We start from the raw sequence: 21918 nt of genomic DNA, 5'->3' as shown, positions 1-21918 counted from the left end.
CTTCTCCTTTAAGGCATTAATGAATTCTGTTGATTACAGGAGCAATGCAAGGGTGTGACATGTGAAATAGTGACTTGTGCAGAGGGTGCCGATAAGGTGGCAGTTGCCTCAACTGATCCATGCTGTTCCCGCTATGTGTGTGGTAAGTTCTAAAGTAACACTACAGGTATGGGATCCAATATCCGGAAACCCATTATTCAAAAAGTTCAGAATTATGGAAAGGCAGTCTCCCATAGACTCCATTATAATAAAAGAATTCAAATTTTTTAAAACTAATTTCTTTTCCTCTATAGTAATAAAACAGTATCTTGTACTTGATCTAAACTAAGTTATAATTAATCCCTATTGGAAGCAAAACCAGACTATTGGGTTTATTTAATGTTTACATGATTTTCTAGTAGTCTTAAAATGTGAAGATCCAGATTACAGAAAGACCCAGGCCCCGAGCATTCTGGATAATAGGTCCCATACCTGTACTATATAATACTAAATACAGAAAAATATTTACTTGTGAAACTTTATTGTATATGAAAGGAACAAAGACAAAGCAGATATAGCAACAAAGTGTGTTTATTCACACAATTTTTTTTAGGTATAAATAAACAACAACCAATAACTGATATAAGGTAAAGAGGACCCTGCCCAAAACACATTTACAATCTAAAATGTAGTCATGAAAGGTACCTATAGCCCTTCCAGAAATATTCCCACAGGAACTGTGGCCTTATGCAGCCTACACTCCTCTTGAAAGAAGTTCTAGGCATCACATAAAGGACCTTGGTATTGATGTATTTTTCCAGACTTTAGCCTGGGCTACATCTACTTGTGTGCCCATTACAACTGTCCATTACAACTGTCCACTAATTGGCACCTAAGATTGTTATAAATGCTCCCATTGGGGGGGCACCTACCATTTCCCTCAATTGGAGTGACCTGCAGACCCACCGTGATTTTTTTTAATCTAGGTGCTTCTTCCATACAAGGTGTTATCATGTGCACATTTTAATTTTGATTGCTCTTTGTTCACAGTTACACCAACAACTCCTACTCCAATCAAGCCTACAACACTGGTAAGAATCTCAAAATGAAGACCAACAATATCTCTAAGTTATTATTATTACTATTATTAAACACACCTGTGAATATGTATAAAGTGTTTTAACTTTTCATAACAGGAATCATGCAAGGATGTGAAATGTGAAGTGGTGACGTGCTCCTTGGGAGAAAGAAAGACAGAGGTTCCTTCAGCAGATCCCTGCTGTCCACGTTATGAGTGTTGTAAGTTCTAAAATATAAATCTTTCAAATATTAAGTTTACAACTCTGTCTCTGTACAATGACTGTGCAATGTGTGAGTTATCGAATTTGCTTTTGAAGTCTTTTTATTTGTTGCTTACAGATCCAGAGCCAACTACAACCCCAACTACAACTCTGGTAAAATTCTGCCAATCTCTTTGCATACATTTATTTCCTCAAATACTTGTTCAGTAGCTACAATTTTGGGTATTTTCTGGAGATACAGAAAAATTCTAATTTAATTTAGTAGGTTATGCCAACAACTATAATCCTAATATTAACACAAAATATTGTATATGGTAAAACTCATCATATGTGAATGCTGTAATTTTTTTCATTGTAGGAACTTTGCAAGTATGTGACATGTCAAACAGTGACATGTGCAGATGGAGAAACTCAGATGGAAGCTCCTTCAGCAGACCCCTGCTGCCCACGTTATATTTGTGGTAAGTTCCAAGTTGATATGACCTGCAGCAGCTGAACTGAACCTGCAAGAATTGACATTACTTTATCAAAAAAGTTGTGAATAATAATAATTCAACTCTTATTTTTCTATTACTTTACAGTTCCAGAGACAACTACTACACCTGCACCAGAGGTAAAATTCCACTAATAATTTGCAATGTCTAGCAAACCTGATAGACTTCACTTACTGATTTGTGGGAAGTCCTATAGTAGAATACAGAAGATCAGTTATGTTTATCTTAATAACAGTTGCTTTGACATATCCATCTAAATCAAATAATCTCATCATCATCCCATGAAATAGAATCTTGATAGGCAAAATCTTTTTTGTATGTGTATGACGAAGCTGATATTAATTATGCAAAAATCCCGAAAAATTTGTGATTTATTTTTTAAATAAATCTGACTTTTAAAAAAATCACAAATTTTTCAGAATTTATTAAACCCAGAGGGTGGGAAAAGTCTGAATCTGAAAATCCGGCATCTCAGACCTGTTGAGGTTGCATATAAGTCAACGGGAGAAAGCCAATGATTTTTTGATGTGCGCTGGGTTTTTGACAATACCCCAAACTTTTTGGAGTTTTCGGGCAAAATTCTGAGTTTTGGGTGAAAAATTCTAAAAAATTGTGAAGATCGGATGAAAAATCCAAAAAAATCATGAAAATCAGATTTTTCACGATTTTTTCCTGCAAAATTTTTTCAGGAAAGTGTATTAATAAAGAAGCCCCAAAAACCTGTGCAGATCTGGTCTGAGTTTTTTCAGAAAATATTGAGATAAATTCGCACTTTGATAAATAACCCTCTTACTGTATCAACTACTCCAACTGCATCCCACTATACAAATGTCAGGAGAACTCATAGCATTAATTCTATTGGCTGATCCATCAATAAAAAGTATCTATTTAGGCACAGGCCATTGTATTGTATGGAGAAAAGGTAAAAAAAGGTGAAAAACTATAAATAACAAATCAAATTGTTTTCATTGTAGGAGCCATGCAGTCACGTGACATGTACAGATGTGATATGCACCGCTGGATATATTAAGACTGAAGCTCCTTCAGGAGATCCCTGCTGCAAACGTTTTGTGTGTGGTAAGTACAAACATAAGGATATTTTATTTGTTTCCTTTATTTTAGTGGTGCCCTGAAATGACCGGCACTGCTCTCCACGCAAGTTACTTATGTCTCATTTCTACTGTTCATTCCATCTTATGAATAAACATAAACAAGAAATTTACAGTTGACTGTTCTTCTTTAGCCAGTGTGAATTCTCTTAAGTAAAAAGGCTTATAGGTCTATTATGAGTTATTATTTAAGTTGGGGAATACACATATTACTTTAATTACTTGGATAGCAGAGTGAAAAAGGTCTCAGAGAGCTCTGATGGTGTTTTTGTAATTTATTTTGTTTTGTTTTTTTATAGTTCCACCGTCATTCACAACTCCATCGACAACCACAACTCCACTCCCAGTAAGTTCCCACCATCTCTTACCAATGTGACCTGTTCATGTGGTGTCTCTCTTGATGGGCTGTTGCATGTCCAGTAGTACAAGCATAAAAACTGTTTTCTAGGTAATTGCAAATGCCAGATACTGATGCACCTAAGTTCTTTATGGATTTCTTAAAAATAACCACTGATAGCCCTAAACTTACAAATATACATTCTTAGCAAGTATTGTTTTAACAAGTCATGGTTATTAATTTAGTTACAATAATTATCTGTTTCCAAACTGCCTTGGTATTATAAAAGATTCTGTTTGTAAAAACTATGGCCTTAACAGGGACATTTACCCATCTGTGTATCGTAGGGGCAGATTTATCAAAGGTCCAGGGGAATTTTATAATTAAAAAAAATTGAATTTCCAGCTATTTTTTGTGTAATTCAACTAGGGAATAGTCCAAATTCAATTCGAATTTGAAAAAAATTCAAAAGTTAGAATATCGAAATTTATCATATACTGTCTCTTTAAAAATTCGACTTCGACCGTTCGCCATCTAAAACCTACCGAATTCCTATTTTAGCCTATGGGGACCTCCTAGAACCTATTTGGAGTCGATTGTAGACTTTGAAAATTCTACATTTTTTGTAGGAATTTTATTGAAAATTAACCTATTAGGCCAAAAAATACTTCAACTTAATTTCGTTTGGTCTTTTTGAATTCGAATTTTGACGTTTTTCAAATTCGAAATTCGACCCTTGATAAATATGCCCCTTATTTTGTTCAGAGTGCTTTTCTGAGCACTTTTGCAATTGAATCTCAAAAACTTGATTGTATTAAAGTGTGTGAAAGAACAACTCAATCAACTCCCATTTCTACTATTCATTTTAAATCTCAAAGTTATTTTTTCAACAATTGTAATTTCAAAAGGCTCAAATTTTTTAAATCAAATGGTTCATATATCTTTAATCTGATAAATCAGAAAACTTCATTACGAAAACAATTGAAAGTGTGTCATTTAACTGTGAAAAATCTGTAGATAAAATCTTTTATACTTTTCATCGCAGGAAACATGTCAGTATGTGACCTGTGCAGATGTGACATGCGCAGATGGAGAAACTAAGATGGAAGGTCCAAAAACAGATCCCTGCTGCACACGTTATGTGTGTGGTAAGTTCAAAATAGAAATATTTTTTAATGAGAGGGGTTGTAAAGGCATGTAATTATTTGTAATTAAGTCAAATGTAAAGATTGTTGACAATATATTTATTTATATGTCATTTGCTTTGGAAATTCTGAGATTCAGTCAGTGAAGTATACAAAAGTGAATTCCAATAATACCCACAATTATGTATGTTGCTTAATACTTGATAAAGCTCTATTTATAAAACTCAGAGGAGATTTACACAAGGGGAACATATTTCAATGCAAAAACTTCTCTTGTTATCCATTGAGTGTTGCCCATCCTTACTGTCAATTGCACCATGAGAAAAATGTAAACCGAATAAAACAACAGTAGATGGATCCCTGATATATGGCAACGACAATGGTGCAAACATGAGAAGATAGTAGGTGTTTTAGCAAAAAAAAAAAAACGTGTTGTGATTGGAAACAAATGTTAATGTAAAATGTTTTCTCTTCACAGTGCCAGGAACAATTACAACCCCACCACCGGTAAGCTGACACCAAGCACTCACAATACCCGACTATTATGTTTTACAAAAGCTAGGTAGAACATGAGAACAACAACCATATTCACAGAATTAATGGAAATGTATATTTTAGACACTTATATAGCATAACAAAGTTAAACAAATCCCATATTCCATTAATATAGTGCACCCCCCAGTTCTATGAAAACAATATTTCCTGTATTTAAGACACTTGAAATGTGAATGTTGGGATTTTTTTCATTGTAGGAAATATGCAAATATGTTAAATGTGCAACAGTGACATGTGCAGATGGAGAAACTCAGATGGAAGCTCCTTCAGCAGACCCCTGCTGCCCACGTTATATTTGTGGTAAGTTCCAAGTTGATATGACCTGCAGCAGCTGAACTTCCAATGCCAGAATTCCCATTACCTTATTAAAAAAGTTGTGAATGATAATAATTCAGCTCTTATTTTTCTATTACTTTACAGTTCCAGAGACAACTACTACACCTGCACCAGAGGTAAAATTCCACTAATAATTTGCAATGTCTAGCAAACCTGATGGACTTCACTTACTGATTTGTGGGAAGTCCTATAGTAGAATACAGAAGATCAGTTATGTTTATCTTAATAACAGTTGCTTTGACATATCCATCTAAATCAAATAATCTCATCATCATCCCATGGAGTAGAATCTTGAGAGGCAAAATTTTTTTGTATGTGTTGACAAGGCTGATATTAATTTGCTACTTAACCAATGTAAACAAAACATTATTGACAATGTTTTATTTACAGGATCAAAGTAATATAATATTTTTGAACCAATATGTTCAAGAATAGTAGTTTATTTGTAGTGAGATAATTGCCTTTGGACTGTCTTTTGAGCGAAAGAAGAGGTGGAAGTTTATCAGCAGGATTATTCGAAAGAAGCCCAGGATAGAGATACAGTACACAGAACATAATAAAAGGAAAAATAGTTTTGGGAATAGTGTCTAGTATTCATAACCAATAAATATGTTACGTTTGTGTAGCGAAGTTCACCTTTATGAATGTCTGGCATAATAGTATGGACCTTATTTTTCAGTTTGGACTAAATTAAAAATATGGCTTGTTTTCTTTATATTTGAATCACTTAGGGGGTTATTTACTAAACTCCGAATGCAAAAATCCCGAAAAATTTGTGATTTTTTTAAAAAAAAAATTAGACTTTTAAAAAAATCACAAATATTTCAGAATTTATTAAACCCAGAGGGTGGGAAAAGTCTGAATGTGAAAATCCAGCATCTCAGACCTTTTGAGTTTTGGATATAAGTCAAGGGGAGAAGGCCAATGATTTTTTGATGTGCGCTGGGTTTTTGACAATACCCTAAACTTTTCGGAGTTTTCGGGTGAAAAATCCAAAAAAATTGTGAAGATCGGATGAAAACACAGATTTTTCACAATTTTTTCCTGCAAAATATTTTTTCTGGAAAGTCTATTAATAAATAAGCCCCAAAAACCTGTGTGGATTTAGTCTGAGTTTTTTCAGAAAACATTGATAAATTCAGACTTTGATAAATAACCCCCTTACTGTATCCACTGCTCCAACTGCATCCCACTATACAAATGTCAGGAGAACTCATAGCATTAATTCTATTGGCTGATCCATCAATAAAAAGTATCTATTTAGGCACAGACCATTGTATTGTATGGAGAAAAGGTAAAAAAGGTGAAAAACTATAAATAACAAATCAAATTGTTTTCATTGTAGGAGCCATGCAGTCGTGTGACATGTACAGATGTGACATGCGTCGCTGGATATATTAAGACTGAAGCTCCTTCAGGAGATCCCTGCTGCAAACGTTTTGTGTGTGGTAAGTACAAACATAAGGATATTTTATTTGTTTCCTTTATTTTAGTGGTGCCCTGAAATGACCGGCACTGCTCTCCAGGCAAGTTACTCATGTCTCATTTCTACTGTTCATTCCATCTTATGAATAAACATAAACAAGAAATTTACAGTTGACTGTTCTTCTTTAGCCAGTGTTAATTCTCTTAAGTAAAAAGGCTTATAGGTCTATTATGAGTTATTATTTAAGTTGGGGAATACACATATTACTTTAATTACTTGGATAGCAGAGTGAAAAAGGTCTCAGAGAGCTCTGATGGTGTTTTTGTAATTTTATTTTGGTTTTTTTTACAGTTCCACCGTCATTCACAACTCCATCGACAACCACAACTCCACTACCAGTAAGTTCCCACCATCTCTTACCAATGTGACCTGTTCATGTGGTTTCTCTCTTGATGGGCTGTTGCATGTCCAGTAGTACAAGCATGAAACTGTTTTATAGGCAATTGCAAACGCCAGATACTAATGCCCCTCAGTTCCTTAAGGATTTCCTAAAAATAACCACTGATAGCCCTAAACTTACAAATATACATTCTTAGCAAGAATTGTTTTAACGAGTCATGGTTATTAATTTAGTTACTATAATTATCTGTTTCCAAACTACCTTGGTATTGTAAAAGATTCTGTTTGTAAAAATGATGGCCTTAACAGGGACATTTACCCATCTGTGTATTGTATGGGGCAGATTAATCAAAGGTCCAGGTGGATTTTATAATTAAAAAATTTCCAGCTATTTTATGTGTAATTCGACTAGGGAATAGTCCAAATTTAATTCGAATTTGAAATATAATTAGAAAGTTAGAATATCAAAATTTATCGTGTACTGTCTCTTTAAAAATTCGACTTCGACCGTTCACCATCTAAAACCTGCTGAATTTGCTGTTTTAGCCTTTGGGGACCTCCTAAAACCTATTTGTAGTCAATTGCGGACTTTGAAAATTCGACATTTTTTGTAGGAATTTTATTGAAAATGAACCTACAGTATTATGCCAAAAAATATTTCAACTTTATTTCGTTTGGTTGTTTAGAATTCAAATTTTGACATTTTTCAAGTTCGAAATTCGACCCTTGATAAATATGCCCCTTAATGCCCCTTAATGTAAAATTGTTCAGAGTGCTTTTCTGAGCACTTTTGCAATTGAATCTCAAAAACTTGATTGTATTTAAGTGTGTGAAAGAACAACTCAATCAACTCCCATTTCTACTATTCATTTTAAATCTCAAAGTTATTTTTTCAACAATTGTAATTTCAAAAGGCTCAAATTTTTGAATTCAAATGGTTCATATATCTTTAATCTGATAAATCAGAAAACTTCATTATGAAAACAATTGAAAGTGTGTCATTTAACTGTGAAAAATCTGTAGATAAAATCTTTTATACTTTTCATCGCAGGAAACATGTCAGTATGTGACCTGTGCAGATGTGACATGCGCAGATGGAGAAACTAAGATGGAAGGTCCAAAAACAGATCCCTGCTGCACGCGTTATGTGTGTGGTAAGTTCAAAATAGAAATATTTTTTAATGAGAGGGGTTGTAAAGGCATGTAATTATTTGTAATTATTCTTATGTAAAGATTGTTGACAATATATTTATTTATTTGTCATTTGCTTTTGAAATTCTGAGATTCAGTCAGTGAAGTATACAAAAGTGGATTCCAATAATACCCACGATTATGTATGTTGCTTAATACTTGATAAAGCTCTATTTATAAAACTCAGAGGAGATTTACACAAGGGGAAATATTTCAATAAAAAAAACTTCTCTTGATGTCCATTGAGTGCTGCCCATCCTTACTGCCAATTGCACCATGAGAAAAAATGTAAACCGAATAAAACAACAGTAGATGGATCCCTGATATATGGCAACGACAATGGTGCAAACATGAGAAAACAGTATGTTTTTTAGCAAAAAAAAAACGTGTTGTGATTGGAAACAAGTGTTAATGTAAATTGTTTTCTCTTCACAGTGCCAGGAACAATTACAACCCCACCACCGGTAAGCTGACACCAAGCACTCACAATACATGACTATTATGTTTTACAAAAGCTAGGTAGAACATGAGAACAACAACCATATTCACAGAATTAATGGAAATGTATATTTTTAGACACTTATATAGCATAACAAAATTAAACAAATTCCTTATTCCATTAATTTAGTGCACCCCCAGTTCTATGAAAACAATATTTCCTGTATTTAAGACACTTGAAATGTGAATGTTGTGATTTTTTTCATTTTAGGAAATATGCAAATATGTTAAATGTGCAACAGTGACATGTGCAGATGGAGAAACTCAGATGGAAGCTCCTTCAGCAGACCCCTGCTGCCCACGTTATATTTGTGGTAAGTTCCAAGTTGATATGACCTGCAGCAGCTGAACTTCCAATGCCAGAAGTCCCATTACCTTATTAAAAAAGTTGTGAATAATAATAATTCAGCTCTTATTTTTCTATTATTTTACAGTTCCAGAGACAACTACTACACCTGCACCAGAGGTAAAATTCCACTAATAATTTGCAATGTCTAGCAAACCTGATAGACTTCACTTACTGATTTGTGGGAAGTCCTATAGTAGAATACAGAAGATCAGTTATGTTTATTTTAATAACAGTTGCTTTGACATATCCATCTAAATCAAATAATCTCATCATCATCCCATGGAATAGAATCTTGATAGGCAAAATCTTTTTTGTATGTGTATGACGAAGCTGATATTAATTATGCAAAAATCCTGAAAAATTAGTGATTTAGTTTTTTAAATAAATCTGACTGTTAAAAAAAATCACAAATTTTTCAGAATTTATTAAACCCAGATGGTGGGAAAAGTCTGAATCTGAAAATCCGGCATCTCAGACCTGTTGAGGTTGCATATAAGTCAACGGGAGAAGGCCAATGATTTTTTGATGTGCTCTCTGTTTTTGACAATACCACAAACTTTTTGGAGTTTTCGGGCAAAATTCTGAGTTTTCGGGTGAAAAATTCGAAAAAATTGTGAAGATCTGATGAAAAAATCAAAAAAAAATCATGAAAATCTGATTTTTCACGATTTTTTCCTGCAAAGTTTTTTCGGGAAAGTGTATTAATAAAGAAGCCCCAAAAACCTGTGCAGATCTGGTCTGAGTTTTTTCAGAAAATATTGAGATAAATTCGCACTTTGATAAATAACCCCCTTACTTTATCAACTGCTCCAACTGCATTCCACTATACAAATGTCAGGAGAACTCATAGCATTAATTCTATTCGCTGATCCATCAATCAAAAGTATCTATTTAGGCACAGACCATTGTATTGTAAGGAGAAAAGGTAAAAAAAGGTGAAAAACTATAAATAACAAATCAAATTGTTTTCATTGTAGGAGCCATGCAGTCGTGTGACATGTACAGATGTGACATGCGTCGCTGGATATATTAAGACTGAAGCTCCTTCAGGAGATCCCTGCTGCAAACGTTTTGTGTGTGGTAAGTACAAACATACGGATATTTTATTTGTTTCCTTTATTTTAGTGGTGCCCTGAAATGACCGGCACTGCTCTCCAGGCAAGTTCCTCATGTCTCATTTCTACTGTTCATTCCATCTTATGAATAAACATAAACAAGAAAGTTACAGTTGACTGTTCTTCTTTAGCCAGTGTTAATTCTCTTAAGTAAAAAGGCTTATAGGTCTATTATGAGTTATTGTTTAAGGTGGGGAATACACATATTACTTTAGTTACTTGGATAGCAGAGTAAAAAAGGTCTCAGAGAGCTCTGATGGTGTTTTTGTAATTTATTTTGTTTTGTTTTTTTACAGTTCCACCATCATTCACAACTCCATCTCCAACCACAACTCCACTCCCAGTAAGTTCCCACCATCTCCTACCAATGTGAGCTGTTCATGTGGTTTCTCTCTTGATGGGCTGTTGCATGCCCAGTAGTACAAGCATAAAAACTGTTTTCTAGGTAATTGCAAATGCCAGATACTGATGCCCCTAAGTTCTTTAAGGATTTCTTAAGAATAACTACTGATAGCCCTAAACTTACAAATATACATTCTTAGCAAGTATTGTTTTAACAAGTCATGGTTATTAATTTAGTTACAATAATTATCTGTTTCCAAACTGCCTTGGTATTATAAAAGATTCTGTTTGTAAAAACTATGGCCTTAACAGGGACATTTACCCATCTGTGTATTGTAGGGGCAGATTTATCAAAGGTCCAGGGGAATTTTATAATTAAAAAAAATTTAATTTCCAGCTATTTTTTGTGTAATTCGACTAGGGAATAGTCCAAATTGAATTCGAATTTGAAAAAAATTCAAAAGTTAGAATATCGAAATTTATCATATACTGTCTCTTTAAAAATTCAACTTCGACCGTTCGCCATCTAAAACCTGCCGAATTGCTATTTTAGCCTATGGGGACCTCCTAGAACCTATTTGGAGTTGATTGTAGACTTTGAAAATTCTACATTTTTTGTAGGAATTTTATTGAAAATTACCCTATTAGGCCAAAAAATACTTCAACTTAATTTCGTTTGGTCTTTTTGAATTCGAATTTTGACGTTTTTCAAATTCGAAATTCGACCCTTGATAAATATGCCCCTTAATTTGTTAAGAGTGCTTTTCTGAGCACTTTTGCAATTGAATCTCAAAAACTTGATTGTATTAAAGTGTGTGAAAGAACAACTCAATCAACTCCCATTTCTACTATTCATTTTAAATCTCAAAGTTATTTTTTCAACAATTGTAATTTCAAAAGGCTCAAATTTTTTAATTCAAAATGTTCATATATCTTTAATCTGATAAATCAGAAAACTTCATTATGAAAACAATTGAAAGTGTGTCATTTAACTGTGAAAAATCTGTAGATAAAATCTTTTATACTTTTCATCGCAGGAAACATGTCAGTATGTGACCTGTGCAGATGTGACATGCGCAGATGGAGAAACTAAGATGGAAGGTCCAAAAACAGATCCCTGCTGCACACGTTATGTGTGTGGTAAGTTCAAAATAGAAATATTTTTTAATGAGAGGGGTTGTAAAGGCATGTAATTATTTGTAATTAAGTCAAATGTAAATATTGTTGACAATATATTTATTTATTTGTCATTTGCTTTGGAAATTCTGAGATTCAGTCAGTGAAGTATACAAAAGTGGATTCCAATAATACCCACAATTATTTATGTTGCTTAATGCTTGATCGAGCTGTATTTATAAAACTCAGAGGAGATTTCCACAAGGGGAACATATTTCAATGCAAAAACTTCTCTTGATGTCCATTGAGTGTTGCCCATCCTTACTGCCAATTGCACCATGAGAAAAAATGTAAACCGAATAAAACAACAGCAGATGGATCCCTGATATATGGCAACGACAATGGTGCAAACAGGAGGAAAAAGTATGTTTTTTAGCAAAAAAAACAAGTGTTGTGATTGTAAAGTGTTAATGTAAATTGTTTTCTTTTCACAGTGCCAGGAACAATAACAACCCCACCACCGGTAAGTTGACACAGAGCACTCACAATACCTGACTATTATGTTTTACTAAAGCTAGGTAAAGCATAAGAACAACAACCATATTCACAGAATTAATGGAAATGTATATTTTTAGACACTTACATAGCATAAAAAAATTAAACTAATCCCTTATTCCATTAATTTAGTGCACCCCCAGTTCTATGAAAACAATATTTCCTGTATTTAAGACACTTGAAATGTGAATGTTGTGAATTTTTTCATTGTAGGAAATATGCAAATATGTTAAATGTGCAACAGTGACATGTGCAGATGGAGAAACTCAGATGGAAGCTCCTTCAGCAGACCCCTGCTGCCCACGTTATATTTGTCGTAAGTTCGAAGTTGATATGACCTGCAGCAGCTGAACTTCCAATGCCAGAATTCCCATTACCTTATTAAAAAAGTTGTGAATAATAATAATCCAGCTCTTATTTTTCTATTACTTTACAGTTCCAGAGACAACTACTACACCTGCACCAGAGGTAAAATTCCACTAATAATTTGCAATGTCTAGCAAACCTGATAGACTGCACTTACTGATTTGTGGGAAGTCCTATAGTAGAATACAGAAGATCAGTTACTGTATGTTTATTTTAATAACAGTTGCTTTGACATATCCATCTAAATCAAATAATCTCATCATCATCCCATGGAATAGAATCTTGATAGGCAAAATCTTTTTTGTATGTGTATGACGAAGCTGGTATTAATTATGCAAAAATCCCGAAAAATTTGTGATTTATTTTTTAAATAAATCTGACTTTAAAAAAAATCACAAATTTTTCAGAATTTATTAAACCCAGAGGGTGGGAAAAGTCTGAATCTGAAAATCCGGCATCTCAGACCTGTTGAGGTTGCATATAATTCAACGGGAGAAGGCCAATGATTTTTTGATGTGCGCTGGGTTTTTGACAATACCCCAAACTTTTTGGAGTTTTCGGGGAAAATTCTGAGTTTTCGGGTGAAAAATTCGAAAAAATTGTGAAGATCTGATGAAAAATCAAAAAAAATCATGAAAATCAGATTTTTCACGATTTTTTCCTGCAAAAGTTTTTTCGGGAAAGTGTATTAATAAAGAAGCCCCAAAAACCTGTGCAGATCTGGTCTGAGTTTTTCAGAAAATATTGAGATAAATTCGCACTTTGATAAATAACCCGCTTACTGTATCAACTGCTCCAACTGCATTCCACTATACAAATGTCAGGAGAACTCATAGCATTAATTCTATTGGCTGATCCATCAATCAAAAGTATCTATTTAGGCACAGACCATTGTATTGTATGGAGAAAAGGTAAAAAAAGGTGAAAAACTATATATAACAAATCAGATTGTTTTCATTGTAGGACCCATGCAGTCGTGTGACATGTACAGATGTGACATGCGTCGCTGGATATATTAAGACTGAAGCTCCTTCAGGAGATCCCTGCTGCAAACGTTTTGTGTGTGGTAAGTGCAAACATAAGGATATTTTATGTGTTTCCTTTATTTTAGTGGTGCCCTGAAATGACCGGCACTGCTCTCCAGGCAAGTTACTCATGTCTCATTTCTACTGTTCATTCCATCTTATGAATAAACATAAACAAGAAATTTACAGTTGACTGTTCTTCTTTAGCCAGTGTTAATTCTCTTATGTAAAAAGCCTTATAGGTCTATTATGAGTTATTATTTAAGTTGGGGAATACACATATTACTTTAATTACTTGGATAGCAGAGTGAAAAAGGTCTCAGAGAGCTCTGATAGTGTTTTTGTAATTTTATTTTGTTTGTCTTTTACAGTTCCACCGTCATTCACAACTCCATCGACAACCACAACTCCACTCCCAGTAAGTTCCCACCATCTCTTACCAATGTGAGCTGTTCATGTGGTTTCTCTCTTGATGGGCTGTTGCATGTCCAGTAGTACAAGCATAAAAACTGTTTTCTAGGCAATTGCAAACGCCAGATACTAATGCCCCTCAGTTCCTTAAGGATTTCTTAAAAATAACCACTGATAGCCCTAAACTTACAAATATACATTCTTAGCAAGTATTGTTTTAACAAGTCATGGTTATTAATTTAGTTACTATAATTATCTGTTTCCAAACTACCTTGGTATTATAAAAGATTCTGTTTGTAAAAACTATGGCCTTAACAGGGACATTTACCAATCTGTGTATCGTATGGGGCAGATTAATCAAAGGTCCAGGTGAATTTTATAATTAAAAAAATTTGAATTTCCAGCTATATATTGTGTAATTCGACTAGGGAATAGTCCAAATTTAATTCGAATTTGAAATATAATTAGAAAGTTAGAATACCAAAATTTATAGTGTACTGTCTCTTTAAAAATTCGACTTCGACCGTTCGCCATCTAAAACCTGCCGAATTGCTGTTTTAGCCTTTGGGGACCTCCTAAAACCTATTTGGAGTCAATTGTGGACTTTGAAAATTCAACATTTTTTGTAGGAATTTTATTGAAAATTAACCTATTATGCCAAAAAATATTTCAATTTAATTTCGTTTGGTTGTTTAGAATTCAAATTTTGACATTTTTCAAATTCAAAATTCGACCCTTGATAAATATGCCCCTTAATGCTACTTAATGTAAAATTGTTCAGAGTGCTTTTCTGAGCACTTTTGCAATTGAATCTCAAAAACTTGTGTGAAAGAACAACTCAATCAACTCCCATTTCTACTATTCATTTTAAATCCCTAAAAATTCTAATTTCAAAAGGCTCAAATTTTTTAATTCAAATGGTTCATATATCTTTAATCTAATAAATCAGAAAACTTCATTATGAAAACAATTGAAAGTGTGTCATTTAACTGTGAAAAATCTGTAGATAAAATCTTTTATACTTTTCATCGCAGGAAACATGTCAGTATGTGACCTGTGCAGATGTGACATGCGCAGATGGAGAAACTAAGATGGAAGGTCCAAAAACAGATCCCTGCTGCACGCGTTATGTGTGTGGTAAGTTCAAAATAGAAATATTTTTTAATGAGAGGGTTTGTAAAGGCATGTAATTATTTGTAATCAAGTCAAATGTAAAGATTGTTGACAATATATTTATTTATTTGTCATTTGCTTTGGAAATTCTGAGATTCAGTCAGTGAAGTATACAAAAGTGGATTCCAATAATACCCACAATTATGTATGTTGCTTAATACTTGATAAAGCTCTATTTATAAAACTCAGAGGAGATTTACACAAGGGGAAATATTTCAATAAAAAAACTTCTCTTGATGTCCATTGAGTGTTGCCCATCCTTACTGCCAATTGCACCATGAGAAAAAATGTAAACCGAATAAAACAACAGTAGATGGATCCCTGATATATGGCAACGACAATGGTGCAAACATGAGAAAATAGTATGTTTTTTAGCAAAAAAAAACAAAAACGTGTTGTGATTGGAAACAAGTGTTAATGTAAATTGTTTTCTCTTCACAGTGCCAGGAACAATTACAACCCCACCACCGGTAAGCTGACACCAAGCACTCACAATACATGACTATTATGTTTTACTAAAGCTAGGTAGAACATGAGAACAACAACCATATTCACAGAATTAATGGAAATGTATATATTATACATTTATTATATAGCATAACAAAATTAAACAAATCCCTTATTCCATTAATTTAGTGCACCCCCAGTTCTATGAAAACAATATTTCCTGTATTTAAGACACTTCAAATGTGAATGTTGTGATTTTTTTCATTGTAGGAAATATGCAAATATGTTAAATGTGCAACAGTGACATGTGCAGATGGAGAAACTCAGATGGAAGCTCCTTCAGCAGACCCCTGCTGCCCACGTTATATTTGTGGTAAGTACCAAGTTGATATGACCTGCAGCAGCTGAACTTCCAATGCAAGAATTCCCATTACCTTATTAAAAAAGTTGTGAATAATAATAATTCAGCTCTTATTTTTCTATTACTTTACAGTTCCAGAGACAACTACTACACCTGCACCAGAGGTAAAATTCCACTAATAATTTGCAATGTCTAGCAAACCTGATGGACTTCACTTACTGATTTGTGGGAAGTCCTATAGTAGAATACAGAAGATCAGTTATGTTAATCTTTATAACAGTTGCTTTGACATATCCATCTAAATCAAATAATCTCATTATCATCCCATGGAATAGAATCTTGATAGGCAAAATATTTTTTGTATGTGTATGACGAAGTTGATATTAATTTGCTACTTAGCCATTGTAAACAAAACATTCTTGACAACGTTTTATTTACAGGATCAAAGTAATATATAATATTTTTGAACCAATATGTTCAAGAATATTAGTTTATTTGTAGTGAGATAATTGACTTTTTACTGTCTTTTGAGCAAAAGAAGAGGTGGAAGTTTATCAGCAGGATTATTCAATAGAAGCCCAGGATAGAGATACACAGAACATAATAAAAGGAAAAATAGTTTTGGGAATAGTGTCTAGTATTCATAAACAATAAATATGTTACATTTGTGTACGAAGTTCACTTTTATGAATGTCTGGCATAATAGTATGGACCTTATTTTTCAGTTTGGACTAAATTAAAAATATGGCTTGTTTTCTTTATATTTGAATCACTTTGGGGGTTATTTGCTAAACTCCAAATTCAAAAAACCCGAAAAATTTGTGATTTTTTTTAAAAAAACAAAAAATAGAATCTTGATAGGCAAAATCTTTTTTGTATGTGTATGACGAAGCTGATATTAATTATGCAAAAATCCTGAAAAATTAGTGATTTTGTTTTTTAAATAAATCTGACTTTTAAAAAAAATCACAATTTTTTCAGAATTTATTAAACCCAGAGGGTGGGAAAAGTCCAAATCTGAAAATCTGGCATCTCAGACCTGTTGAGGTTGCATATAAGTCAACGGGAGTAGTCCCAATGATTTTTTGATGTGCGCTGGGTTTTTGACAATACCCTGAATGTTTCGGAGTTTCCAGGCAAAATTCTGAGTTTTCAGGTGAAAAATCCAGAAAAATTGAAAAGATCGGATGAAAAAACTGATTTTTCGCAATTTTTTCCTGCAAATTTTTTTTCGGGAAAGTGTATTAATAAATAAACCCAAAATACCTGTGCAGATCTGGTCTGAGTTTTTTCAGAATATATTGAGATAAATTTGGACTTTGATAAATAACCCCCTTACTGTATCAACTGCTCCAACTGCATCCCACTATACAAATATCAGGAGAACTCATAGCTTTAATTCTATTGGCATTGGCTAAACCATAAATCAAAAGTATCTATTTAGGCACAGCCCATTGTATTGTATGGAGAAAAGGTAAAAAAAAGTGAAAAACTATAAATAACAAATCAAATTGTTTTCATTGTAGGAACCATGCAGTCGTGTGACATGTACAGATGTGACATGCGTCGCTGGATATATTAAGACTGAAGCTCCTTCAGGAGATCCCTGCTGCAAACGTTTTGTGTGTGGTAAGTACAAACATAAGGATATTTTATGTGTTTCCTTTATTTTAGTGGTGCCCTGAAATGACCGGCACTGCTCTCCATGCAAGTTACTCATGTCTCATTTCTACTGTTCATTCCATCTTATGAATAAACATAAACAAGAAATTTACAGTTGACTGTTCTTCTTTAGCCAGTGTTAATTTTCTTAAGTAAAAAGGTTTATAGGTCTATTATGAGTTAATATTTAAGGTGGGGAATACACATATTACTTTAGTTACTTGGATAGCAGAGTGAAAATGTCTCAGAGAGCTCTGATGGTGTTTTTGTAATTTATTTTGTTTTGTTTTTTTACAGTTCCACCGTCATTCACAACTCCATCGACAACCACAACTCCACTCCCAGTAAGTTCCCACCATCTCTTACCAATGTGACCTGTTCATGTGGTGTCTCTCTTGATGGGCTGTTGCATGTCCAGTAGTACAAGTATGAAACTGTTTTCTAGGCAATTGCAAACGCCAGATACTGATGCCCCTCAGTTCTTTAAGGATTTCTTAAAAATAACCACTGATAGCCCTAAACTTACAAATATACATTCTTAGCAAGTATTGTTTTAACAGGTCATGGTTATTAATTTAGTTACAATAATTATCTGTTTCCAATCTGCCTTGGTATTATAAAAGATTCTGTTTGTAAAAACGATGGCCTTAACAGGGACATTTACCCATCTGTGTATCGTAGGGGCAGATTTATCAAAGGTCCAGGTGAATTTTATAATTAAAAAAATTTCCAGCTATTTTTTGTGTAATTCGACTAGGGAATAGTCCAAATTCAATTAGAATTTTAAAAAAATTCAAAAGTTAGAATATCTAAATCATGAATATCTAATCATGTACTCTCTCTTTAAAAATTCGTCTTCGACCGTTCGCCATCTAAAACCTGCCGAATTGCTATTTTAGCCTATGGGGACCTATTTGGAGTCAATTGTGGACTTTTAAAATTCTACATTTTTTGTAGGAATTTTATTGAAAATTAACGTATTAGGCCAAAAAATACTTCAACTTAATTTCGTTTGGTCTTTTTGAATTCGAATTTTGACATTTTTCAAATTCGAAGTTCGACCCTTGATAAATATGCCCCTTAATTTGTGCAGAGTGCTTTTCTGAGCACTTTTGCAATTGAATCTCAAAAACGTGATTGTATTAAAGTGTGTGAAAGAACAACTCAATCAACTCCCATTTCTACTATTCATTTTAAATCTCAAAGTTATTTTTTCAACAATTGTAATTTCAAAAGGCTCAAAATGTTCATATATTTTTAATCTGATAAATCAGAAAACTTCATTATGAAATCAATTGAAAGTGTGTCATTTAACTGTGAAAAATCTGTAGATAAAATCTTTTATACTTTTCATCGCAGGAAACATGTCAGTATGTGACCTGTGCAGATGTGACATGTGCAGATGGAGAAACTAAGATGGAAGGTCCAAAAACAGATCCCTGCTGCACGCGTTATATGTGTGGTAAGTTCAAAATAGAAATATATTTTAATGAGAGGGGTTGTAAAGGCATGTAATTATTTGTTATTCAATCAAATGTTAAGATTGTTGACAATATATTTATTTGTAATTTGCTTTGGAAATTCTGAGGTTCAGTTAGTGTAGAGTAGTTTCAAATAACACCCAAAATATTTTTTGTTGCTTATTGCTTGATGGAGCTGTATTTAAAAAAAGCAGATGAGATTTCCACAAGGTGGACCTATTACAATGCAGAAACTTCTGTTGCCCATTGAGTGTTGCCCATCCTTACCGCCAATTGCAGAATGAAAAATGTTTAAACTTTATTAAACAACTGTAGACTTATCCCTGAGATATGGCAACAACAATAGTGCAAACATGAGAAAATAGTATTTTTTTAGCAAAAAAAAAGAAATAAACAAGTTCCACTGTGTTGTAATTGTAAACAAGTTTTGATGTAAATTGTTTTCTTTTCACAGTGCCAGGAACAATTACAACTCCACCACCGGTAAGCTGACACCAAGCACTCATACTCCATGACTATTATGTTTTACTATAGCTAGGTAAAACATAAGAACCATGTTCACAGAATTAATAGAAAGGTATATTTTTAGATAATTACATAGCACATCAAATATTAATGTTGTGATTTTTCAATTGTAGGAAATATGCAAATATGTGACATGTCAAACAGTGACATGTGCAGATGGAGAAACTCAGATGGAAGCTCCTTCAGCAGACCCCTGCTGCCCACGTTATATTTGTGGTAAGTTCCAAGTTGATATGACCTGCAGCAGCTGAACTGAACCTGCAAGAATTGACATTACCTTATCTAAAAAGTTGTGAATAATAATAATTCAACTCTTATTTTTCTATTGCTTTACAGTTCCAGAGACAACTACTACACCTGCACCAGAGGTAAAATATCACCAATTATTTGAAATGTCTAGCAACCCTGATGGGCTTCACTTACTGATTTGTGGGAAGTCCTATAGTAGGCTACAGAAGGTCTGATATGTTTTCCTAATAAACAGTTGCTTTAACATATCAATTGAAATCAAATAATCTCATTATCATCCCACTGAGTAGAATCTTGATAGGCCAAATCTTTTTGTATATGTTGACAAGGCTGATATTCATTTACTACTTAACCAATGTAAAAAAAAAACATTCATGAAAACTTTTTATTTACAAGCTCAAATCAATATAATATTCTAACCAATATGTTCAAGAATATTAGTTTATTTGTGGTGAGATAATTGCTGTCTGTTGAGAAAAAAGAGGTGGATGTTTATCAGCAGGATTATTCAATAGAAGCCCAGGATAGAGATACACAAAACATACTAAAAAGAAAAATAGTGGGAATAGTGTCTAGTAATTATAACCAATATATATGTTACATTTGTGTAGTGAAGTTCACTTTTACGAATGTTCCTTTTAATAGTATGGACCTTATTAAGTACTTTTCAATTTGGACTACATTAAAAATATGGCTTATTTTGTTTAAATTTGAAGTAATCACTTACTGTATCAACTGCTCCAACTACTTCCTACTATAAAAATGCTGAGTATGTCAGGAGAACTCATAGCATTGATTCTATTGGCTGAACCATAAATCAAAAGTATCTATTTAGGCACTGGTCATTGTATTGTATGGACTTCCACAAAGGTAAAAAAAGTTAAATTAATCAAATTGTTTATATTGTAGGAGCCATGCAGTCATGTGACATGTACAGATGTGATATGTGCCGCTGGATATATTAAGACTGAAGCTCCTTCAGGAGATCCTTGCTGCAAACGTTTTGTATGTGGTAAGTAAAAATATAAAGAAATTTTATTTGTTTCTTTTAATTCAGTAGTGTCAGGAGAACTTTAATGTTGACCGTTCTTCTCTAGCCAGTGTTAATGCTCTTAAGGAAACTAGCTGATTGTTTGTTATTTTTTTACAGTTCCACCGTCATTCACAACTCCATCGACAACCACAACTCCACTACCAGTAAGTTCCCACCATCTCTTACCAATGTGAGCTGTTCATGTGGTTTCTTGATGGGTTGCTGCATGTCCAGTAGTACAAGCATGAAACTGTTTTCTATGCAATTGCAAACAGTAGAATCTAATGTCCCTCAGTTCCTTAAGGATATCTTAAAAATAGCCACTGACATTCCTAAAACTAGAAATATACATTCTTAGCAAGTATTGTTTTAACAAGTCATGGTTGTTAATTTAGTTACTAAAAGCTTCTGTTTCCAAACTTAGAATTATAAAAGATTCTTTTTGTAAAAATGATGGCTTTAAAGGAGAAGGAAAGCTACGGAGGCATTTTATTGCCAATAGACTAGCTGCAATAGTGCAAGCTAGAATACTATATTTATTCTGTAGAATGTTTTACCATACCTGAGTAAAAATGCTCTTGCCCAGGGCAAGAAGGTTTAAGCTAAATGCAGGAAGTCTGATACAGAAGCCCATGTGTAAACAATAGAAGGAAAGAAATGCAGTGTTTCTTTTGACAGAGGACTCAGAGCAGCATTACTTTGAGGGTTTACTGGTATATTAAGATGGACCTTTCTGATAAGGCTTACTTAGTTTTAAACTTTCCTTCTCCTTTAACAGGGACATTTACAAATCTGTGTATCCTAATGTATGATTGTTCAGAGTGCTCTTCTGAGAACTTTTGCAATTTACTTTATTTATTTCCTTTAGATTTATGAGAACAACTTGAATCTCATAAACTTGATTGAAAGTGTGTGAAAGAACAACTCAACTCCCATTC

At 33.4% G+C, this 21918-nt stretch overlaps 1 protein-coding gene across 1 annotated transcript in view; it reads left to right on the top strand.

The window, feature by feature from the left end:
• LOC108697796 (mucin-2) overlaps nt 1-21918 on the top strand; it is a 113799-nt gene that overhangs the window by 20916 nt on the left and 70965 nt on the right. Inside the window, exons 35-60 of the mRNA XM_041570643.1 lie at nt 40-142; nt 1030-1070; nt 1176-1278; nt 1399-1433; nt 1639-1741; nt 1862-1893; nt 2749-2851; nt 3183-3229; nt 4266-4368; nt 4844-4872; nt 5118-5220; nt 5341-5372; nt 6602-6704; nt 7034-7080; nt 8133-8235; nt 8708-8736; nt 8982-9084; nt 9205-9236; nt 10097-10199; nt 10531-10577; nt 11614-11716; nt 12187-12215; nt 19812-19914; nt 20035-20066; nt 20857-20959; nt 21098-21144. Of these exons, the coding sequence (XP_041426577.1) occupies nt 40-142; nt 1030-1070; nt 1176-1278; nt 1399-1433; nt 1639-1741; nt 1862-1893; nt 2749-2851; nt 3183-3229; nt 4266-4368; nt 4844-4872; nt 5118-5220; nt 5341-5372; nt 6602-6704; nt 7034-7080; nt 8133-8235; nt 8708-8736; nt 8982-9084; nt 9205-9236; nt 10097-10199; nt 10531-10577; nt 11614-11716; nt 12187-12215; nt 19812-19914; nt 20035-20066; nt 20857-20959; nt 21098-21144 (1818 nt within the window). The remainder of the gene's footprint in view (nt 1-39; nt 143-1029; nt 1071-1175; nt 1279-1398; nt 1434-1638; nt 1742-1861; nt 1894-2748; nt 2852-3182; nt 3230-4265; nt 4369-4843; nt 4873-5117; nt 5221-5340; nt 5373-6601; nt 6705-7033; nt 7081-8132; nt 8236-8707; nt 8737-8981; nt 9085-9204; nt 9237-10096; nt 10200-10530; nt 10578-11613; nt 11717-12186; nt 12216-19811; nt 19915-20034; nt 20067-20856; nt 20960-21097; nt 21145-21918) is intronic.

Source organism: Xenopus laevis, chromosome 7S, assembly GCF_017654675.1.
Source record: "Xenopus laevis strain J_2021 chromosome 7S, Xenopus_laevis_v10.1, whole genome shotgun sequence".
NCBI lineage: Eukaryota > Metazoa > Chordata > Amphibia > Anura > Pipidae > Xenopus > Xenopus laevis.
The sequence above is the reverse complement of the archived record's forward strand: the minus strand, read 5'-3'. Positions and strand labels throughout refer to the sequence as shown.